General features: G+C 51.8%; 1 protein-coding gene across 1 annotated transcript; it reads left to right on the top strand.

Moving 5' to 3' along the window:
- The first annotated feature begins 2,160 nt into the window (after positions 1 to 2,160).
- On the top strand, positions 2,161 to 21,954 carry CCDC71 (coiled-coil domain containing 71). Its single transcript, XM_012771246.2, has 2 exons — positions 2,161 to 2,248; positions 4,412 to 21,954. The coding sequence occupies exon 2, from the start codon at positions 4,464 to 4,466 to the stop codon at positions 5,880 to 5,882; it is 1,419 nt and encodes a 472-aa protein (XP_012626700.2). The 5' UTR covers positions 2,161 to 2,248; positions 4,412 to 4,463; the 3' UTR covers positions 5,883 to 21,954.
- Positions 21,955 to 22,137: the final 183 nt, after the last annotated feature.

Raw genomic sequence — 22,137 nt, 5'->3', positions numbered from 1 at the left:
CACATGTACCCCTCTCTTGGAGCATTCTCTCCCAAGCCACTGCTTTCACTCACATCTAAGATCTCCACCAGATCTCTCTGCTCAGGTGGAGGTGGGCCCAGGGTCCATTTAGGATCATATGAGATGCCAACTAGACAGCAAGGGATGGATCTTGGAATCACCCTGTATTCCCGACCCATCTTATCCTGTCTTATCCTATTTATGCCTGTAGGGTTCAGCATCTACGAAAGTCTGAGTCAAATCAGACTGTGCTCTAATGAGTGCTCCCAAAGAGTTCTATCTGGGGCATACTGGGAACCAGGAGGCAGAAGGTTCAGCTCTGGCCTCGTGGAGCTAGGTAACCCATGATCCTTACCCCTAATCCCTACCACCACCCTCTCCCCAGTTCTCATGTCTGAAAGAAACACACCCAGAGGATGGACTTACCTTCCTGGTTCTCCACTTTGCCCTGACCTCTGGGCTGGACATCATCAGAGAAGGATCTTCTTTTCAGGACATACCTGGGTGCTGGGCTCTGCCCCTTCATGGAAGTGGCTTCTGTTTGCCCAGCTACAGCTCACATGTACACAGGGGCCCAACACTGTTGGCTTCAGAGAAGCTATAGAAGACATTGGAATAGAAGGTGAGGCTCAGTCAGTCCTGAGAGTTAACAGCCAACCTTCAACCAAGGACAAGGCCATAGACAGGGCTGACCCATAGTTGGAGGCTGGAAGCACCAAAGAGGGATTTCTTGATTGTACACCATACTTGAGACCCCACTCTTCCTTTCTAACAGGACAAGGGCCTAGAAACACTGACCCCAAAGGAGTGGGAGATTTTGCAGTACCTCTTGGATACCTTGGCTATGTTTGAAAACACCAAGGACCTCACCATTAGTGCTGAGGCCCTAGGAAGCTAAGGGGCATCAAGTGATGTGTAGGGCACTGCTGAGTGGAGTGGGCACTTGTCTTTAGGGGTGTCTGGACCTTTCTGTATAGGCAGGGGAAATACAGAACAGCCAGAGGATCCTGGGGTCATATGGGGGAAGGAGAAGGGTTAACACTCAGTTCCTAAATGAAGCATCTAGCCACCCTCTTGTGACTGCCAATAGACTTCCAAACGACCCCAATTACCAAATGTGGCACCATTGCAAGGGTCAGGGTCCAAGAGTTGTGGCAGTATTTCTGCCTCCTGGATCAGGCTCTGACCCAACTACAAATGCCTCCACTACCTCACCTATGAAACCAGGGATCCCATGATGACTCCCAACCTGGACTTGGGAACCCGTGACTAGAGGGGACTTTGGTCAGAGCTGTGGAAACCATTCTGACTCCTCATCTGAAGTCATAGACCACTATGTTTAATTTTGACCTGTGTCCTCTGAGCTGGTACTGCTTAGACAGTGAGCCCTGTAACCAGCACCCCTTTGCTGGTCCCAGGGCACAAGTAGAAAGACTGAGGTCCCAGACTCCTAGGCAAAAAGACAGGGATTCTGGACAGTGTTAAAACTGAAGGCAGGACTTCCTACTATTGAGGGGCTATCTCTCCACTATACCTGTGTACATGGGCAAGTATATTCAGGCCCACAGTGGTAACCTGGGACTCACAGTATAGACATGCATAGCTTTGGGCTTGTGTATAGCACTTGGGATAATATGTGCACACCAGCCTTTCATTCCATATACAGTAGGCCCCATTCGTAGGAAGAGGGGAGGGATTGCTGTCCTCAGAGGAAGCACCCTTAATACAAAACAAAGGAGCTTCCCTGAGACAGTCCCTGTCAGGGGGCACTCCTCGTTCACCCTTTGGTTAGGTGTCTGGGACAGAAGTGGACCTTCTCAGTGGCTAAGGGTGGACAATAGCTTGCACCTTGGCAGGAGACCCTGTCAAGTAGTAGTGCAGATAGTACTGTACTACCAGTACTCCTCAGAGAGGGTGTCAGACGACCCATAATCCAGTCTTAGCTGGTCTCCAGTGTATCCTGCGTGGGGACGCGTCCAAGGGTTCCTGTGTTCCTTAGACTCCCACACAAGACCAGATGGGTTTGGAGCGGTCCCCGCAGCCACCACCTCCAGGCAGCCCTCCCTGGTACCTAACCTTCCCCGCTCCTAGACTTCGGGGGGAAATGGGGTCTCGAAGGTCAAGGGTCACTAGGGCGGGCTAGGTCCCGGAAGCGGAAGCGCGACATACTTCCGGCGCGCAGCGGGCGGCCATGTTGGAACGGCGGAGGCGGCGCAGAGGCGCGTCTTGGGTCCCCGCGGCGGCGCCGGTAGGTTGGAGCCGCGGGCCTAGCCGCGCCGCGGAGGGGCGGCCCGCGAGGCTGCAGGGCGGACGGGCCCGCAGCCGACTCTTCGCGGACCCGCGTCCTCCGCCGGCCCGGCCGAGACCCCAACCCCACCCCCACCCCGCGCCCAGTGACTCCACCCTGGGGCTGCGCGGTCTAAGTCTGGCTAGCACTGCTCGACCCGCATATTTCGCTGCCGCCATGACCCCCGCCTCCCCTCCGCGGTTCGGGCCCTAGGGACGCGGACTCCCGGCCCGAGGCCCCTGATCTGCCCCCGCCCCCGGTCCGCCTGGATGGCGTCTCTCCCGCCCCCCATCTTCCGTCAAACTTCTCCTGCCAGCCGCGGGGGCACGTGTGAAGGGAAGTTGGGGGCCCGGCAGCAGCCTGTTTCCGAAGCGTCTTGAAAGCCCAGAAGACCTTTCCCGAGGGCCTGGCATAACCCGGCGGAAGAGCCCCCAGGTCACCCCCAACATCTGTGCTGGAGGGCGTTTGGGGGTGGGAAATAGGTTCCTCCCTATTTATTCTACAGTTTACTGCCCTGGGAACTACACCCTCCAGAAAAAAAATTAATAAAATAACTAAAGTCATGTGCGAGGATTGTGCTTGGAGAATGGCCTCTGGGGAGGGGAAGTGCCTGAGACACCTGAGGATTCTAGAATGTTTCCAAACAAAGAGCCCCTGGGTACTTTCTCCAGGGAATTCAGAAGACTTCATCTGCTCCATTAGGGCAGTGAGAAGAAGCTGCACAGACGAACCTGATGGCCCCAGGGACCTGCCTTATCCCAGCTGATCTTTGCAGTTGGAGAGTTACCTCCTGCCTCTGGGCGCTGTCACATGTTGGATTGAGTATTAGATGATAGTCATGATTGATAGCCACAGCTTCTTCAAAAAAGCCTGGGACAAGTTGGGTGTTTCAGATAGCTTTACTTGGGCTGTACCAAGATCTGCATTCCTCCAAGCCCTAGGTAGGAAGGCTCAGACCTCTAATGTCCACTTGACTCATCATCCTATCTGGGGCTTTTGGCCCCCACTTTCCTCAGACCTTGGGCTCTTGGCCATCTGGTTACCTAAAGATATGTCATGAGCAGCTACTACTTATCAGCTTTTTAGTTTCTGTTGAAGAAAAGTTTGGCTCTTTCCCTGGGATTGGTCTCCATGTGTCTGGAGCTAGGAATTGGGCTGCTAAGTAGCATGTCTGAGGACTCTGAAAGCAGAACTTATGGTGGACAGATTCCTCTACTCCACCTCACCTCTGTACTTGAGCACAAACAGCTGAAGAAACAGAGATGGGCATGGATATTCAGTGTAAGTCTGGGCCCTTTGACTGACACTCGATGCTCTTTTTTACTCAGGCTCTGTTTTACTCTGCCCTGACCTGTTTTTCCAGCTAGACCCCCTACCCTGACCCCAAACCCCATAGCAAGTGTGCCTTATTCTTTTTCACTTCAGAGCCATTGCATTGGTTGTTCCTCATTTCCATCTGGTTCTTTCCTATTCCTCAGTCATATCCCAGCTAAGTGTTGCCTCTCCCAGGAATCCATTGGCAAGCTCAGCTGACCCCAGACCCCACACCAAGAATGCCTTATTCTTTCTTTCTTTGGAGCCATTGCATTGGCTGTTCCTCGTTTCCATTTGGTCCTTTCCCATTCATCACTCATATTCTAGCTAAGTATTGTCTCTCCCAGAAATCTTTCCCTGACCCATTGGCAAGCTGAACTGGGTGCCACTGTACACTCCCAAGAACCTTAAAGGTAGTTTTGTTTTGCCTTCCACACTGGCCTACTTGAGGACGAGGCTATTTGCCTGTGTTCCCAGGGCTGAAACTAATACTAGGTTTCTAGCCTCAGAAACTATAGAGTTGAACTAAAAATGGGCCAGACTTAAATCTTTCCAGGAACCCAGCAGTAGGTTGAATGGCTCTAAAGTGCTTCTGAGCGTGTATCCTGAAGAAGCTGCCTGACCCATACTACCCTCCTCCTACCCCAACATGGTAGAGAATCAGGAGACCAAGGTTTATACCAGGGAGTGGCTTGCTCTGGCCAGGCCCCTTGGTATCATGGAGAGTGGGGGCCCTGATTGACTTGTCTGCCTGTTCTGGCCCCCTATCTCAGTGCCATTCTTATTGACTGTTTTCCTCTTGCCTTGGAGGTGCCAAGCACTGGTTTGCGGATACCCAGGCAGATCTGCAGTGCCCAATGCCATGAGCGTGGTGGTGCAGCATGTGGAGGAAAAAGCTGTGCACTCCTGGTCGCGTATCTCCACGGCAGGGAAGAAGGCCCTGGAAGAGGCGCTGCTTGTCTTTAACCCCATGAGCCAGGATCTCAGTGCCACAGAGGCCCAGCTTGTGGCCTTCCTGCAGGGCCTACGAGATGATGGCTTCCAACCTACCATCCTGCGCAGTGGTGATGTGTATGGCTATAGTTCATGCACAGCCAACCCCCCAAGCCAGACAAAGCTGCAAGCTCGTGCTCCCAACCCAGCTGCCACATCACCTCCAGCCAGTGCTCCCCGAACTGCCATGCGGCTGCCCGCAGGTCGGGCTACACTGCTCCCTATGCCACTGTCTGGCAGACTGGCCAAAGCGTCCACACCAGCCCTTGCCAAGCATGCTACTACCAACCTGCTATTGAGCTCCTTGAAGCAATCAAGTGCCAACCGTGCCCGGGGTGCAGCGGTGGGCTTCCCCACCCACCTCTATCCAGGTGTCTACCCTGCCATGCGGCTCTCTGTTGTTCTTGAAGCCCTGGTTCCGCTCAAGACTCCCATGCCCTGCTTGGGTGCCAAGCACAAAGCACAGTCACTGCAGCTCTCGCTTGCAGACTCTCCTCTGAAACTGCGGAAAGGTTCAGAAAAGGGTCTGGGGAAACCCCGTTCTAAGGCTCCCAGAAAAACCACAAGCAAGGGCCCTAAGTGTCTGACTCGTAAAGGTCCTGGGGCTGGACCCCGACAAGGCACTGGGCTCCAGAGCAAGACCCACAAAGCCACTGGGTCTCTCAGTGGCCTGCAAATGAAAGGGAGATCTGCCCTGGGCACTAAAAGAGCCCAGGCCAAGGCAGTTCGAACACTGGCCAAAGCTGCCTCTGCCCAGGCCAAGATGGCTCGAACACAGGCCAAGGCCTCAAGAGCTAAGGCCAAGGCAGCACAAGCTAAGGCCAAGGCAGCACAAGTTAAGGCCAAGACTACACAGGCCAAAGCCAAGGCCAAGGCCAAGGCAGCACGGGCCAGGGCTAAGGCCAAAGCAGTGCGGACCAAGGCCAAGGTCAAAACCAAAACCAAGGCAGCTTGGACCCAGTCCAGGTGCAGGGGCAGGCCAAAGGGGTCTGCTCAGGCTAGAACTGTAAGGAAGGACCAGAAAACCCGCCCTGAGACTGTTGGACAGAAGAGGAAAAGGGCTGAGGAGGCAAAAGATCTTCCTCCCAAGAAGAGAACACGGCTTGGGCCCGGATCTCCTAAGGCGTGGCTAGGGCCTGGAACAGCAAAGCTGCTAAAGTTTCGTGCCATAAAGGTAGATAAGCGCTCCTCAGATGACGAGGTGCGGCAGCGGGCTCAACGGATCCTCCGTATGAACCTGTCTCCTGTAATACAGCTGCAGCCGTTGCTGCCATATTCAGCACCTTGATTCCTTCACACAGCAATGTTTGGGGAAACAGCCTAGCTGTCTTTGTGGCCAGTGGCACAGTGTGCTATGCCCGAGGACTCCACAACCTCGAGGACTCTGGGTACCTCTCCAGGGCCCTGGCAGCCACCAGCCTCTTTTCAGAAACTGGAGGATGTGGTGTGGGTTGGGGTGGGCGGGTGGGCAGGGTGTTCTCATGGCGCGATGCACTGTGACTTGTTATTCAAGTTGTATGTCCACTGTATCATCTATCACGTTTTATACCTTTCCACCTTCCAGTCTTCCTGCCCACCCTCCATGGTCTTTTTTTGTGTGTGGCTGCTGGCAGGCCAGTTGGAGCATATAGGGAAAGTGGCCCCAGGAGCAGGCCTGCCAGAGGGAGTTGAGGGAGGGTCAGGTCCCACGCCCCTTTGGAGAGATAGGGGAAACTCGGGTGCTGGCTTCTGTGTCTGTGTGAGAGGCTTCCCCTGAGGGCAGGAGTAGAGCCACTGTGAGGTAAGATACCTCCCTCTGAGGCTGCCCTGATTTGTTATCCAGACAGTCCAGTTTCTCAGGGAACCTTGCAGCCAGCAGGGAAGGGAGCCTTTGTGGTACTACTCCCCAGGGATCAAGCAGACAGCCTGGCTGAAACCTTGGGGCTTTGCCTGGGCTTGTCTGGTGTGGGGCCAGGCCTGAAGGGGTTGAGGCACCTCCCCCACTCTGCTCTCCTGGGAGGGAGTGACTAGCTTCAACTTGGTGGCAAGGGGCTGGGTGTTGAGTCAGGACCTCAGAACCTGTTCTGGCTGACAAAAAATTTTCTTTTTGGTTGGGTGGCGTACCTGTGATAGCAAAGCCAGAAGGATTTCCACAACTGCCTCGTCGCCAGTGCTTTCTGTATGGATTTCAAGTGTTTTTACTCCCAAGTCCAGCTTCATCGTGCTCCCCAATGTGGGCCTGTATGTTCCAGACATTGTCGGCCTTTTCTGCTTTGGAGAGGGGGCTGGGCCCTGATGCCGTGAATGGAACTAACTGTCCCACCAACCTACAGTGCATTGCTGGCTGCCCATGCTGAATGGTAGCGGCTGGGGTGGGCAGGGAACAGACACATTCCTCAGCTCCTAGAGACAACAGCCTTTCAGGGCTGAGGGTGGGAGCATCATTTGAATGAGAATCAGGTCTTGCACCCCACTAGCACACGGCTGCCCTGGTTGGTGGACCTAGGGTGAAGTTGTGTGTGCTTCTTGGTGCCCCTTCCTCCTATATCTGGTGGCTGCTATTAACATCCTTCCTCTGGGTGTGTCTGCCATTGATTCCCCCACACTGGGGACCCCTTGCTCCTAGCTTTCCTGTGGCCTCACATCTCTGCATGCTTCTTGCCTTTGACAGTTCTGCTTTCATCTACAGTGTGAGTATGGGGAATGACCTGAGGGCTACACTCAGCTCCTCAAATGCCACTCAGCTTGGGGCCCACTAAGCATCCTCTCAGGCCTAATTCCAGCTCCCAGTGCCTAGGACTCCCATATGGGTTGGGCCCTCTCCTTCCAGTTTTGCTGCTGCTGCCACCAATGGGTGAAAAGTTAGCTCTTTCCCAGAGAGCTAGTCAGAGAAGGAGGAAATATTGGCCCTCTTTGTGGGGTGGGGTGAGGTGGGAGGTATCTGTAGAATCACTAGTTAGACCCTGCCCCTCCCAGCCTAGGCTCCTAGAGCAATCTAGGAAGTACCAGATATGCTTCCCCCACCTGGCTGCTCAAATGGTAGTTGCTACCCGCCCACCAGCAACCTGGTGGTTGGCCATGGCCCTGAACCCTACTGCATTGTCAGTCATCTGCAGGTGAGGAGGAGGGTGAGGGCTTTGGAGACTAGCGTATTTGGGATATCCTGGGCAGGTCTAGCTCTATGGGGACACTGGAGAGAAGCTTGTGGTGTGACATTTTGGAGGAGAGGTCTGACCGTGAACCTCCAGGTCTACCTCTGGGCCCTCCCCCAGGACTCAGAATTGCTGCTTCTGTGACTTGGGACCAGGGAGGCCATGACATTGAGAATGTTACCTCCTGGAGTGGCTATGGTGGCAGGCAAAGCGTGATGAGGGTGCCAGTGTGCCTATGTGTGTGATTCTGGGGTGTGGGGTCGGGCTGGTCGCTGTGATTAGCCCTCATGGCTAAAGGTGCAGGTGTTTACACATCACCATCCAGCTGGACCTAGAGGGTACTGTCTACTTTAGCCACCTTATCATGACATTGACAGTACCCAGTGCCCCAGCCTGAAGCCTTGCTCCGTAAGTGCTGACCCTTACCTCCCTACCTGATGTCCTAGTGGCCCAAGGGCACCTCTTGTCCCCAGATATCCTGCCCAGCAGTTCGCTCCTTGAACACTCAATGGACCATGGCTGTTCCTGTCACGTACAGATACTTTGCCCACAACTGCTCATACGTTTTTCCCAGGATCCCTCCTGTCCCTGGACACAGGGTTAGTGACCTTATCTGTGACCAGCATTACTCAGACATTGAGCCTTTCTATGAGTGTGAGGTCAGGCCCAGGGAAAGAGGGGATTAGGCCCGGGGGTGAAATCAGAGGCTCAAGCCAGCCTGCTGCTTCCTTTCAAGTAATTTTCAAAGTTCTGGACCCAGCCATTCCAGGGGAGCCCTGAAACAACCCTGAGATTAAGGGTAATCATCCCCAGACCCAATCCTGTACCCTCTGTGTGTCACAACAGAATCTCCCAGGTAGTTGGGACTACAGGTGCACACCATGCCCAGCTATTTTTTTCTATTTTTGGTAGAGATGAGGTTTCACTCTTGCTCAGGCTGCTTTTGAATTCCTGACCTCAAGCAAGCCACCTCAGCCTCCCAGAGTGCCAGGATTACAGTTGTGAGCCACCATGCCTGACCTCCCATCATGGCCTTTATTGTGGTCCTTGTGACCTCACATCCCTGTCTTAATCAATGTTACCCTATGCGTGTGACTAGTGCCCCATCACTGAACCCCTTTGTGAGGCCCCATCATGATCCCTCATTCCTGTCCCTATCACTGTCTCCCATCTCTGCTCCTATCACTGTCCCTCATATGTCTCCCCTTTTGGGGCCCCCATCACTGCTGCTATCATGGTCCACCTGTCATTTTCCCCTTTTCCTCTCCTCCATTCATGACCCTAGCCTTAGTTGGTGCCCTTCATCCCTGCAACTGCCTCTAGGTGGCACCAAGGCATCTCTGGATGTGACCCCCTTCCTTTTAAAGAAGTTTTATTAAAGGACAAGAGAGCCATGTAAACAACCCAGGAGGGGAGCCCAGAGCCAAGCCAAGAGGGTACCAGAGCAAGACAAATCCCAAAGTAGCTTTTTCTACCTCCGCTGGGTAGAGGTAGCTTTTTCTACCTCCGTTGGGTAGAGTCTTCCCCACCTTGACTGTGGTTTTTACCAGCTGCTCATCCTGAGCCCTCACAATAGGTCTGTAAGCTGCTGTTGCTTTTTTTCTTTTTTCTTTTTTTATGAGACAGAGTCTCACTCTGTTGCCCTGGCTAGAGTGCCGTGGCTTCAGCCTAGCTCACAGCAACCTGAAACTCCTGGGCTCAGGCGGTCCTCCTGCCTCAGCCTCCCGGGTAGCTGGGACTATAGGCATACGCCACCATACCCAGCTAATTTTTTCTATATATTTTTAGTTGGCCAATTAATTTTTCTATTTTTAATAGAGATGGAGTCTCACTCTTGCTCAGGCTGGTTTCAAACTCCTGACCTTGAGCGATCCTCCCGTCTCGGCCTCCCAGAGTGTTAGGATTACAGCGTGAAACACCGCGCCTGGCCTGTTGCTTTTGCCTGTAGCTTTTGCCTCTAATCAGAAAAGAGGAGAGACCTACAGAAGAAAGATGTAGGAGGTAGCCTCAGGTTGGTACCTGACCTAAGATAATGGAGCAGAGAGAGGAGCCATCCTTTCATCTATCTGTTCATTTAACAAGTGACAATTGAGCCCCACCCTCTGTCAGGCATCTTCTGGACAGTTTTTGATAGGAAGCAGACAGAATAGGTATCTGTTTTCTTGAAGCTGAAATCAAAGTAAGAAAGACAGTTGGTAAATAATCAAACTACAGTTGTGCATCGTTTAGGGATACTTTATGAGAATATGTCATTAGTGAGAGTGTACTTACACAAACCTAGATGGTATAGCATACTACACACCTAGACTAAATGGTAGATCTTTTTGCTACTAACCTGTACAGCTACAAACCTGTACAGCACGTGACTGTACTGAATACTGTAAGCAATTGTGACACAGTGGTATTTGTATATCTAAACACAGAAAAGATACCACAAAAGTAAGGTATAAAAGATAAAAATTGGTAGACCTGTATAGAGCATTTACCATGAACGGAGCTTGCAGGACTGAAAGTTGCTCTGGGTAAGTCAGTGAGTGAGTGGTGAGTGAATGTGTAGGCCTAGGACATTACTATACATTACCGTAGACTTTATAAGAACTGTACACTTAGGCTACACTAAATTTATTTTGAAATTTTTTCTTCAATAATAACCTTAGCTTGCTGAAACTTTTTTACTTTAAAACTTTTTAAACTTTGACTCTTGTAACAACATGGTTTAAAACATAAGCACATTGTACAACTGTACAAAAATATTTTCCTTATACCCTTATTCTATAAGATTTTTTATATTAATTTTTTTTTACCTTTTGAACTATTGTGTTAAAAATGAAAACAAACACACATTAGCCTAGGCCTACACAGGGTCAGGATTATCAATATCACTGTCTTCCACTTCCACATCTTGTCCCACTGGAAGGTCTTCAGGGGCAATAATGTGCATGGAGCTGTCTGGAATACCTCCTGACAGAGGTATCTGAGGCTATTTCACAGTTAACTTGTTTTTTTAATAAGTAGAAAGAAAGATGGGCATGGTGAATCTCACTTGTAGTCCCAGCTGCTAAGGAGGCTGAGGTGGGAGGATTGCTTGAGGCCAGAAGTTCAAGACCAGGTGGAACAACATAGGGAGACTCCCATCTCTACAAAAAAACTCTTTAGGTTGGGTGTGGTGGCTCACATCTGTAATCCTAGCACTCTGGGAGGCTGAGGCAGGAGGATTGATTGAAGTCAGGAGTTCAAGACCAACCGGAACAAGAGTGTGACCCCCCATCTCTACTAAAAATAGAAAAATTAGCCAGGTGTGGCGGTGAGCATCTGTAGTCCCAACTACTGGGGAGGCTGAGGCAGGAGGATCTCTTGAGCCCAGGAGTTAAGCCCAGAAGTTCCAGACTGCAGTTAGCTAGGATCATACCACTGCACTCCCTCTTGGGCAATAGAGCAAGACCCTGTCTCTAAAAAACCTAAAACAAAATTAGAAAAAATAAGTAGAAGAAGAACAGGAGTACACTCTAACAATAAAAAGTATAGTATAGGCTGGGTGCAGTGGCTCATGCCTGTAATCCTAGCACTCTAGGAGGCTGAGGTGGGCAGATCACTCAAGGTCACTAGTTCGAAACCAGCCTGAGCAAGAGCAAGACCCCGTCTCTACTATAAATAGAAAGAAATTAATTGGCCAACTAAAAACATATAGAAAAAATTAGCCGGGCATGGTGGTGCATGCCTGTAGTCCCAGCTACTTGGGAGGCTGAGGCAGGAGGATTGCTTGAGCCCAGGAGTTTGAGGTTGCTGTGAGCTAGGCTGATGACATGATACTCTATCCCAGGCAACAGAGTGACACTCTGTCTCAAAAAAAAAAGTATAGCATAGTAAATACTTAAACCAGTAACACTATCATCAAGTGTTATGTACTGTCTATAATTGTATGTGCTGTACTCTTATATGACAGGCAGCACAGTAGGTTGGTTTACATAGCATCACAAGAAACACGAATAATGTGTTGCCCTACAATGTGGGGCTACCACATAAGATGACAACTACCACATCACTAGGTGATAGGAATTTTTCCTCTTCATTATAATCTTATGTGTGGGTGACTATAATACTTTAGGTGGTTTGGCTGGATGATAAGCAGATTTCTAGTTTGGACAATGGGCTGGGAAGTAGAATCCTTTATGCATTGGAGAATTGAGTGTCAGATACCTGTTGATGCCAGGGTGGAGTGTCCAGAGAGTAGTGAAATGTGAAGATCTCAGTTCAAGAGTGACATCAACACTGGAGAAAGGAGATCCTCACCAGAGAGAGAGAATTATCAGCATGTTGGAGGACTGTGGTCATTCTAAGGTGGTGGGGAAGCAGAGGTGGGGGAATCCCACAGCATGCGTGCTGGAGAAGGTAGCTGCAAGGATATAGAGAGAGGAGATACTCCCCCCCATTCCTTCCCCTCCACCCCAGCCATAGAGGAGTGAGGACCGAAGCACCTGAGGTCTGACCATCTGTGTCTCCAAAGCTTCTGCACATGACTAACCTAAGTATGTACTTCTCCAAACTGCACACGCTGCGTGACAGTCTCCTGGGGTACCTCAAGGAACACCCTTTCTGCTACTATACCCTCTATGAGCTTATGGTCAGAAGTTGCCTGTGCCATGACCACGCCTCTTGAGTAGAGGCCTGCACCTGGGGCCCCAGCCAATGTGGAAGGCATGGTGAGGACTATGGGAAAGACATCCTGTGGCTAGTGGGGTGGGCAGGCTGGGGCACTGGGGGAGACCTCTCTTACTCCTCCCTGCTAGGTATGTGGGCTTTGTGTCTGCTGCCACTGTACAGCTGGTGCACATTATGAGTGCTGCCAGGGCCTGCATCAGGACCACCCATGGCATGAAGGAGAGCCTGGGCACCTGCTGGGGTGGATGCCACGCCCTACTCTGCCTGACCATACCTGGCATGGGTCAGCCCACCCCAGATCTACCTTTCTGGTTCTGCCCCAGAATGTGAGTGCCATGGGCATGCCTACAGTTGCCACTTTGACATGGCTGTGTATCTGTCATCTGGCAATGTGAGTGGAGGTGTGTGTGATGCATGTCAGCACAATACAGCTGGGTTCCACTGTGAGCATCGCAAGTCCTTCTTCCACTGTGACCCCCAGGAGCATCCCCATTCCTAGATCCTCCAACTCCTAATCTCAACTCTGACCATGATCCTTCAGCTCCATGGTAACCTCTGACCTTATTCCATCCTTAACCTCTGACCTCTGATTCAGCCTGTGACTGTTACTCTGTGGGTGCTCTGGAAGGCGATTTGTGTGATACACAGATGAGACGCATAGCTGCTTCTCTGGACATTGTTGCTGCCAACTCCACATCTGGGGCCAGCACTGTGACTCCTGCCAGCCTGGTCACTGTGGCCTGAGCCCCACCCAACCTAAGGGCTGCCAGCGACAGTAATAATCCTTAGGGTGGGCTCCCACTCCCATATCTTCCTTGCTCTGCCCCCAATCACTGCCTTGTAACACCTACCCACCCCACAGTAGTCCCATTAGCAATCGGACAGCCCTATGCCTTAGTCTTCAGGTGTAACCCCCTGGTGTTGGGTCCCTGACACTCATGCTTGTGATACCTCCAGTGGTACCTGTCACTGCAAATGCTTTGTCTCTGGATAGGATTGTAGCCATTGTTTGGTAAGCCTTGACCCACCTTCTGATTTGATCTTCACCTTGGACACTGAGTTTCTTGGAGCTAATGAGTGTAAGGCTGTAGTTATCATGACTATATACTGAACTTTGTTCATGGGTGGGTGCCACTCACTGACCTGGTTACCAGGGTCAGCATCACCTTGGCTAGATGAACCTGCATATGCCCTGAGATGGGAGCTTTAGGAACAAAAGAAAGGAAAATGATTAAACATGTTACAACAGTGTTATACACTGGATATAAAGATGTTGCACAGCAAACATATTTGGAGGAAGACTCAGTCCAAGGAATAACTCCATCCCCTTCTTGCTTTGAATGTTAACAAACTCTTTGTTTAACTTTTATTTAACCCTGGCTGTGTCCTCATCTCCCTCTTACCTTCCTCTGTGAAGCCATGCAAGAGTGCACTAAAGCAGCAGTCCCCAACTTTTGTGGCACCAGGGACTATTTTCATGGAAGACAATTTTTCCACAGACTTGGGGAGGGGGTGGTTTCAAGATGATTCAAGCATTGCATATATTGTGCACTTCATTTGTATTATTATTACATTGTAATATGTCATGAAATAGTTATACAACTCACCATAGGTTGGGGACCCCTGAACTAGAGTATTGTCCCTCTCAGCTGTAGGCAGAAGAGCATTAAAGCCCTACACTCGCCCCCTCTCCTAGTACGGACAGTGCCAGTATATGACCTCCCGGTCCCCTGACCCTCTTCTCCCTGTCTAGATCTTCCTCCCTTTCCCCCACCCAACTACTCTCTCCTGCAGCCTGAGTTCTGAGGTCTGAGCAGGGACCCCCACCCCCAGGCTGTAAGTTCTGTGACTGTGACTTTGGGGGTGTCTACATCAACAGGTACAGGGCAGGGCCTGGGAGTCAGAGTCAAGCGGCAAGAATCAGGAGTTCACCCTGCCCCCTCCTCGCTTCTGTGCTCCCTTAGGTGTTTTGCAGGGGAGAGTCTCTGCCTATGCCACCTCCACCGCTGTGGCCATGGCTGCCATGAGGTCCAATCTGGGTATTTCTGGGCTGCCCTTGACCAGGCCACAGCTAAGGCTGAGCTTGGCCAGGGTCTCCAGCCAAGCTGGAAGCTGACTTCCAGCTGCCTGTGAATATCTGGGAGGGTCAGATATAGGAAGAAATTAAAGCTTAGATGTTTGGGCCCAGAGGAGGGAGTGAGTGTCCAAAGAGAACTATTTGGAGAAAGAGGCTGAGCAGGGCTGGAAAGATTAGGAAATCCAAGTGTGATGTCAGCATAGTCAGTGTTTTGGTATCTTAGACAGAGGCCATATTATTCCCAGGACAGTTTGGGAGATGACTAGGCCAGAATGTTGGAGGACACTGACAACACACTTCCTAGCAGGGAGCCCCCCGGCTTGCTCCTTTTCACTGTATACAAACCCAAGGGACTGCCCCTGGCTTGCACCTGCCCGGAATTTGGAGACAGCACAACCCTTAATGTGCCCTCTACCCTGCCTGGTGAGACTATCACAGCCACCAGCTGCCCAAGGTGAGGAGTCTGAGGAATAAAATGGGTCACAGGTCCCTAGGATCTTAGGAAGGAGTGGGGCTCTGGGGATATAGATACTTGGGTTCTTGGGGGGAATGGGAACCTAAGTCCTGAGGGTCCTAGGTCCTGGAGTAGTCTGGATCTGGAGTCTGTGTCTCACATCCAGGCCCCAAAAGAGCCCCATACCCTGCATCAGGTGTCTGGCCCTGCACTTTGGACTGGCTTGGACTTTGCGTGTGTGGTCAGTGGGACTGGCCTCTCTCTGCTGGTCTTCACGGTGCCTTGTGCCCTGGGGTGTTTTTTTTTTTGTTTTTTTTTTGAGACAGAGTCTCACTTTGTTGCCCAGGCTAGAGTGAGTGCCGTGGCGTCAGCCTGGCTCACAGCAACCTCAATCTCCGGGGCTCAGCGATCCTACTGCCTCAGCCTCCCGAGTAGCTGGGACTACAGGCATGCGCCACCATGCCCGGCTGATTTTTTTGTATATATATATTTTAGTTGGTCAATTAATTTATTTCTATTTTTTGTAGAGACGGGGTCTCGCTCAGGCTGGTTTTGAACTCCTGACCTTGAGCAATCCGCCCGCCTCGGCCTCCCAAAGTGCTAGGATTACAGGCGTGAGCCACCGCGCCCGGCCAATGCCCTGGGGTTTGACATTGTCCTGTGCTATGAGATCTAGGTCAGTGGCATGGGTGACTGGAATGTGGATGTGGATGGGTGGTGGTAGTGGTGGGCAGGGACAGCTCTGTCACTGCTGACCCCTCGCCCCAGGAACCTGAAGTCTAGCACGCATTAGTGTCCGTGCCCAATCCCTGCCCAGCAGCACCTGCTATGCCCATCTTCTGCCCTCAAAGCAGCTGTTCACAGGCAGCCTGTGACACCCATATCAAGATCTCATTATGCTGCCAGCACATTTGAAGCAACACCCAAACCAAGTGGAAAGTCCCCAAAATAGAATGTCATTATGTTATAGAACAATCAAAACAGGGACTTAGTTTAAAAATAGAGCAGGATTTAAGAAGTTGGTCTTTTTCCATTTATGATAAAGTGTTAGGTCAAATAACTGCACAATAGAAATGGGGCATCCCTGGTACCACATGATCATGACATTCTCTCCCCACCTCTATCCCTCTCCACATTTCCTATGGGGCTGTGGTTTTATCTAGATCTTTCTGCTTTGAACTGGGAACACACTACTACTCCATGATATTGAGGCTGTGGCAGACTAAGGGGATGTGGAGGCCTAAGGGGAGCTTTATCCTTCTGGATTTGATGAGGTCCTAGGGGCTCCACTCCACATCTGGCAGAGACATAAATTAAAGCAGGACAGGATTGATGTGGTGGAATGGGGATTAAGACTTATATAGGCACAGAATGTAGGTAGGGGAGTCCAGGAGGGGAAAGAACACATGCAAAAGGTAGAAGGTGAGAATAGGCAGGGGGCAGACCTCACAGGACCTTGTGGGCCAGGAGAGGGGCTTAACCGTTATCTCAGAGGAAATGGGGAGCCATAGAAAAGATTTGATCAGGGAAGAGATGTGGAGAGAATGAATTGTTTGGGGGAGGCCCAAATGGAGGCTGCTGAAATGATTCCAAGTGGGAGGTGGCATTGTTGGACTAAACAGGCCATTGGAGAAGGAGGAGAAACAGATTCAAAAGAGATTAGGAAACAGATGGGGGTGCTGTAAGGGCTGATGCAAGGAAGAGTGGCAGGTGTTAGTGAGTGAGGTTCATTGCCCCATGCCTGTGCCCCTCCACCCGCCTGCTAGGTTGTGGCTTTGCCACAGGTGAAGGAGTTGCCTGGGCTAAGGTCCTGTGGACCCCAGGGCCACACAGCATTAACAGAAGCTCCACCAGGCAGGCAGCATGGAGGCAGCAAAGAAAGGCCTCTCCAGCACCAAGCCTGAGGCTTGTTGCCCATCTGGTCTGCAGCACCTCAATCCTGCTCCACAGGGGTGGCTTCTATGAGTGTGTGCCCTGGGCTTGGGGTCTGTAGGGTAGGGGTTATAGGAGCACCATGAAGTTTGTCTATCTAATCTTGCTCTTCCTCCTGCAAGCATGTGAGTGCCACCCAAAGGCTTCGCTGAGCACTGAATGCACCCTGCTGGGTGGGCAGTGCCTCTGCTGTCCCCATGTTGTTGGTCATACCTGGGACTACTATGTGCCTGGATATATGGTTTCAGGCCTACTGGCTGTAGTAGTGAACCTTCTGAACCTTCAGTGCCAGTGGGCATGGGGTCAGGGGACAGCCATCTCCTTTGCCTGCATGGCTTGGTTGCCCTGTCTCTCCACAGAGTACTGCTGCCATGTTGAGGGTGCCACTAGTGCCATCTGTAACCCTGTGAGTGGGCAGTGCATGTGCTGGGCAGGACATGCTGGTCACTGCTGTAATCGCTGCCTTTCTAGTGGGGCTTCCCACAATGCCAGCCCTGTGCCTGCAATGGGCATGCTGAGCTGTGCCACCCACTTACAGGTGTCTGCCAGGCCTGCCGTGGGGCCATTACAGGCCAGCACTATGAGAGGTAATTACTGTCGTTGGATGGGTTGGCCAGGAATTATGAGGGGGCCAGTCCTCATTTCATGTGCTACTGACCCCAGGTGCTTGGATGGCCACTATGGAGACCCAACCCTGGACTCAGGCCTGCAGTGCTGGCCCTGCCTCTGTTCTGGGCACCCTGGCTCTGGCCTTCATCATGGGAGTTCCTGGCATATGGACAGCATGGGTGGGCATGTCCTGTCCCTTTATGCACCTGGCTATGCAGGTGAGGCATGGTTGGCAGTGGCAAAGCCACAGCTCTGGTCATTTGTTCACAATCCCATCAAGTCCACATGACAAATCTTTGTCAATGCTACTTGTATGCTGAGCTAGGCATCTATTCTCAAGGAGTTTCTGTTCTGAGAAGGAACAGCCAAATGAGGAGAATAATATGCATGGACCTTGTAAGCCAGGAAAGTAGGCTCTAATATAACTATTGCATCCCTCCCGGGCAGACCTCAGACTTTCTAGCTGGGTATCTGGGACCCATAGGCCCCAAGGGTACAGAAAGACACCTGAGACAACCTACATACACCCCAATCCTCTCCAGGCCTCCGCTGTGACTACTGCTCCTCTGGCTAATTTGGGCACTCTTAGCCAGGAGGGGACCCCAGAAGAAGTCAATGCTGGCCCTGCCAATGCAACAATATCGATCCCCATGATCCCACCCACCTGTGATCCCTACTGTGGGCAATGTCAGCACTATCTGCACTACAGCCATGGCCCTGGCAGTACCCTGCGCCCAGGGGGTTGCCAGCATATGTGTGAAGTTTGGTGGCTGGGAATATTCCAGGGTGTCTGGGTGGGATCTTTGAAGACCCCACCCCTGTGAAGACCCTGCCAAGTCTTTCCTATCCCCAGGCTGCAGCTGTGACCCTCAGGGCATTGTTACAATGGAGTGCACATCTGGGGCTGAAGCTTGTTTCTTCAACCGGGTCAGCAGGCAGTGCCCATGCCACCCCCACACACTGGGACAGAACTGCAACCACTCTGCCTCCTTTTTCTGGAAACTGGGGGAACCCTGGGGCTGTGAGCCCTGAGGCTGCCATGCCCAATACACTTTGCAACCAATGTGTCACCCAGTGAGTGAGCCCATGTTGCACGTAGCATGTGGTAGTAGCCAGGTGTGAACTAATGTGTGCCTACCTATAACAGAGTATGACCTATGGCTGGAATGAGTGTCCATATCATGTCATATCAAGCAGAGTGAGCGTGGTGGGGGTGAATGTGGGATAGGGCTGGAAGGAGGCTGAGGAGCCACAGGCAGAGGGTTAGGATTGAGATCTGGTATAGGCAGAGAGGGATGGCTACAGGAAACAAGCATTTTTAGGAGGGGAGTCGTCAGTGATGAAACATGCAGTGTGTTCTCGCATCCTGGGTGAGGAGAGGGTGGGAGACTCAGGGAATGAGGGAGGCATAGGGGTGAGGGCATGGAGACAGTGAGTGTGCAGCTCAGGACGTGGAGGAGCACAGGGCAACAGGTCAGGAGATGAGAACCAAGTGGGGCCATGGGAGGCAAGGTCTAGCAATGTGGGAAGATGGGGATTGGCCAAGAGGGCCAGGCCAGAGAAAGCAAGAAGAGAGAGGTCCTTAGCCAAATGTAAGTGTGGATGCTGCCTGGGGCAGGAGCAGGGCTGGAAAGAGAAGACACAAATGTGAGTTCGCTGCCTCCAAGCACTCGTGTCCCTTTCCCTCCCCTGAAAGGGAAGAGGGACATGAGTTTTTCCCTCTTTGGCTCTGCTGACTGGCTTATGCTTTCTTCCCTCAGGCCTGCCAGGCAGGGTTTGGGGGCTGCACATGCTCCCAGTGTCAGGACGTGTATTTGGGGGACTTTGAGCAGAATGCAGAGGTGAGAGGGGCACTTACATAGTTCACCACTAGGGGTGAGGCTGCCCTCCAGGGGCCATTTGATGTGGAGTAGCAAGAGAGTGGATGGGGTCTTCCTGAGGGAGAGCACAGTATATTTACTGCTGTTTCCCCCCAAAACTTAAAGAAATATTTGTTAAAACAACTGTAGAGAAACAGTTAGCAAGGCCAGGCAGGGGGTGCCCACAGATAGGACACACCGGGTGGCTCTTTCTTCACCCTGCCTGCCAGCTCTTGATCCTTGTTGACCCCTAACTGGGCTGTAGGGCCTCTGGAGCCCTGTGTTGTTTTCCTGTCCAAAGGCTGCTGTGCAGTATGGCCTTTCTGGCCAGGGTGGATGTCAATACCCATGGCAGGTTTGAGCAGTGGCTTAGGTGAGGGCTGGCGTGCACCCTCACACTCACACAGGGCCATTCTTGTCCTTCAGACTTCTCAAAGGTGAAGCTAGGGTTAGTGCCATCTGCTCTCTGCCCTGACTCTATATCTTCCCTGCAGCTTGTGCTTGTGAGACCCACAGGCTCCATCTCACGCAGGTGTGACCCACACATGGGTGCCTGCCTCTGCAGAGAGGGAATCTCAGGGCTGAGGTGCCAGTCATGTGCTCATGGTTCCAGAGCCTACAATGCATGTCCCGTCCCACCTGCTGCACCTCCTGGGACTGACACCTGGCTTCCTTCTGGCTGCAGCTGGAAGCTGTGGCCCAACAGGTGACTGCCCTACACCTGGAGATGCCTGGCTGGTGTGTTGGGGGCTATGGTGGATGACTGCAGGTCTTAGAGAGGGTATTGTAGCAGGCACAGGCACTCCTTGGAGTCTCCCTCACTCCCTGTGTAAATGCTGCAGCAACTTACAGAGTGGACAGCTGGTACAGGCAAGAGGTCTGGGATCAGGAGGGAGGGGGGGTCTCTGGCCAGCTTCCCAGGGTCAGGGATTCAAAGGGTCACAAGTTGGTCTGGCTGAGGTGAGTTCTGGGTCTGGGAGTCAGGTAGGTTTCCTTGAGTGAGGAATCATGGAGCAGAGTACATCTCTGGCCAGGCTAATGCTCCATGCTACATCTCCCCACAGGATGGAAATGACTTCATTGGCCTAGACACTGCAGTCCACAGAACAGGTTGTAGCAGAAAGAGAACCATGGGTCAGGGGGCAGCATGAACACCTGGAAGTATCATCCCAGGAGCTTAACTGTGTCAAGGGCTTGGCCTGGCCCAAGAGGGCCTCAGGAGCTTAAGATGAGTCCAGGAGATGAGTGGGCCACAGGTGACGGCAGGGGCTAGGCTGTGGCAGGAGGAAGGAACCATGTGCCCTTGTGTATCTGAGACACCCAGGAGGCTGATTGGTCCTGTGCCAGGAAGTGGAACCCTGAGGTACTCATCTATTTAACTGTCCCATCCCCTGCAGATACTGAACCCCAGGGCTCTTCAGCTGCCCTACTTTCCCAAGAGATCATGCTTGGAGTCCAGGCCATAGCCATACATGGAAGACCAGAGAGCATTCTGAGGCAAGCCCAAAACCCAGTGGTGGATGGAACAGCTGCTGTGGGAGCCAGGCCAGCCCACAGGGATAGCTATGTGGGGGCTAAAACTGAAGGAATTGGTCGACAGGCTCCTGATGCTACACCTGCAGCTTCTAGGGTTCAGGATAAGAGTCAGAGTGATAGGTGGAGATATGGATCACTGTGGGGGGCTTTGCCTAGATGAGGACTTTTTCCTGGGGTGGGCTGGGTGTAGGGCAATACACCCAGTTCTGGACATGTTTTCCTCACTAGAGCCTCCATATTGTTTGCAGGAATGCACCTTTGCCCTATGTGGCAAGGCGCCTAGCCCAGATGGCACTGGCAGCTGATATGACCCCAGTTCTGGGCATCTGTCCAGTGCAGTGGAGGTCCTCAGGACTTGGACTGGCCTGTGTTCCTGTGCCCTGTAGGGTTCCCCCTGCTCTGGGACTGTACTCACTGCTCAGTGGGCTCTAGTTGTCTCCCACAACTCCTCCTCTAGCTTGGACATTGTTGGGAAATAGGCTAAGAGACATGAGAAGTTTCAGGGGTCTTGCAGGTCTTTGCCTTGAAGGAATCTGTGGACATGTTAGTTCACAAAATAGAAGCTGCTTCCAACAAGGGGGGCATTGTCAGAGGATGTTTGCAATGCAACGTTTCTTCTCTTGCTGCCGGTCCTTGCCTTGAGCTTTTTTGCAAGGCAGAAGCTCAGTTTGGATCCTTGGTGGAGAAGGTGATCAAAATGCCTGCCCAGCAGATACTGTGCAGCTAGAAATATCCTAGACTTTAAGGCTATTCCTGCTTCACTCCTGACTACATGTCTCTGTGTTTAGAAGAAGTAGATTAGAGTAGTACACAGACTCAGTGTTCTCATTTTATACATTTTATCTTTAATTTGTATGCTCAGCTAGATCTGTTTCTAACTTTGAGCTTAACATGCTTATCTTAGAAAAATTGTGTAACTGTCTATTCTTGTAGACAGAATTAGGTAAGGTTCCCCTGGAAACCTCAAGAAATGAACTGTATACGTAATTCTCTAACAAAAGACAACTATTTGCTGTACCAATAAATACTGATGCAGGACTTCACTCGGGGTCTCAGCCTGTGGGAAGCTGAGAACCTCTGACTCCCCCATCTATTGAATTGCTCTTTGTCTCTGTCTCAATCATTTCTCTGTCTATAATATATTATCTCTTTATTTCCTATTATTTCCACATCCGTTGCAACGATCCTGCCTTGGGACCTGTTTGCGCTGGGTGGGTGGCCAACTCCCGGCAGGACACAGCAGTCACAGCCTTGAAGCAGCATCGGTAATAGGTACAGAGCCATGA

This window comes from Microcebus murinus, chromosome 1, assembly GCF_040939455.1.
Source record: "Microcebus murinus isolate Inina chromosome 1, M.murinus_Inina_mat1.0, whole genome shotgun sequence".
Taxonomy (NCBI): Eukaryota; Metazoa; Chordata; class Mammalia; order Primates; family Cheirogaleidae; genus Microcebus; species Microcebus murinus.
The sequence above is the reverse complement of the archived record's forward strand: the minus strand, read 5'-3'. Positions and strand labels throughout refer to the sequence as shown.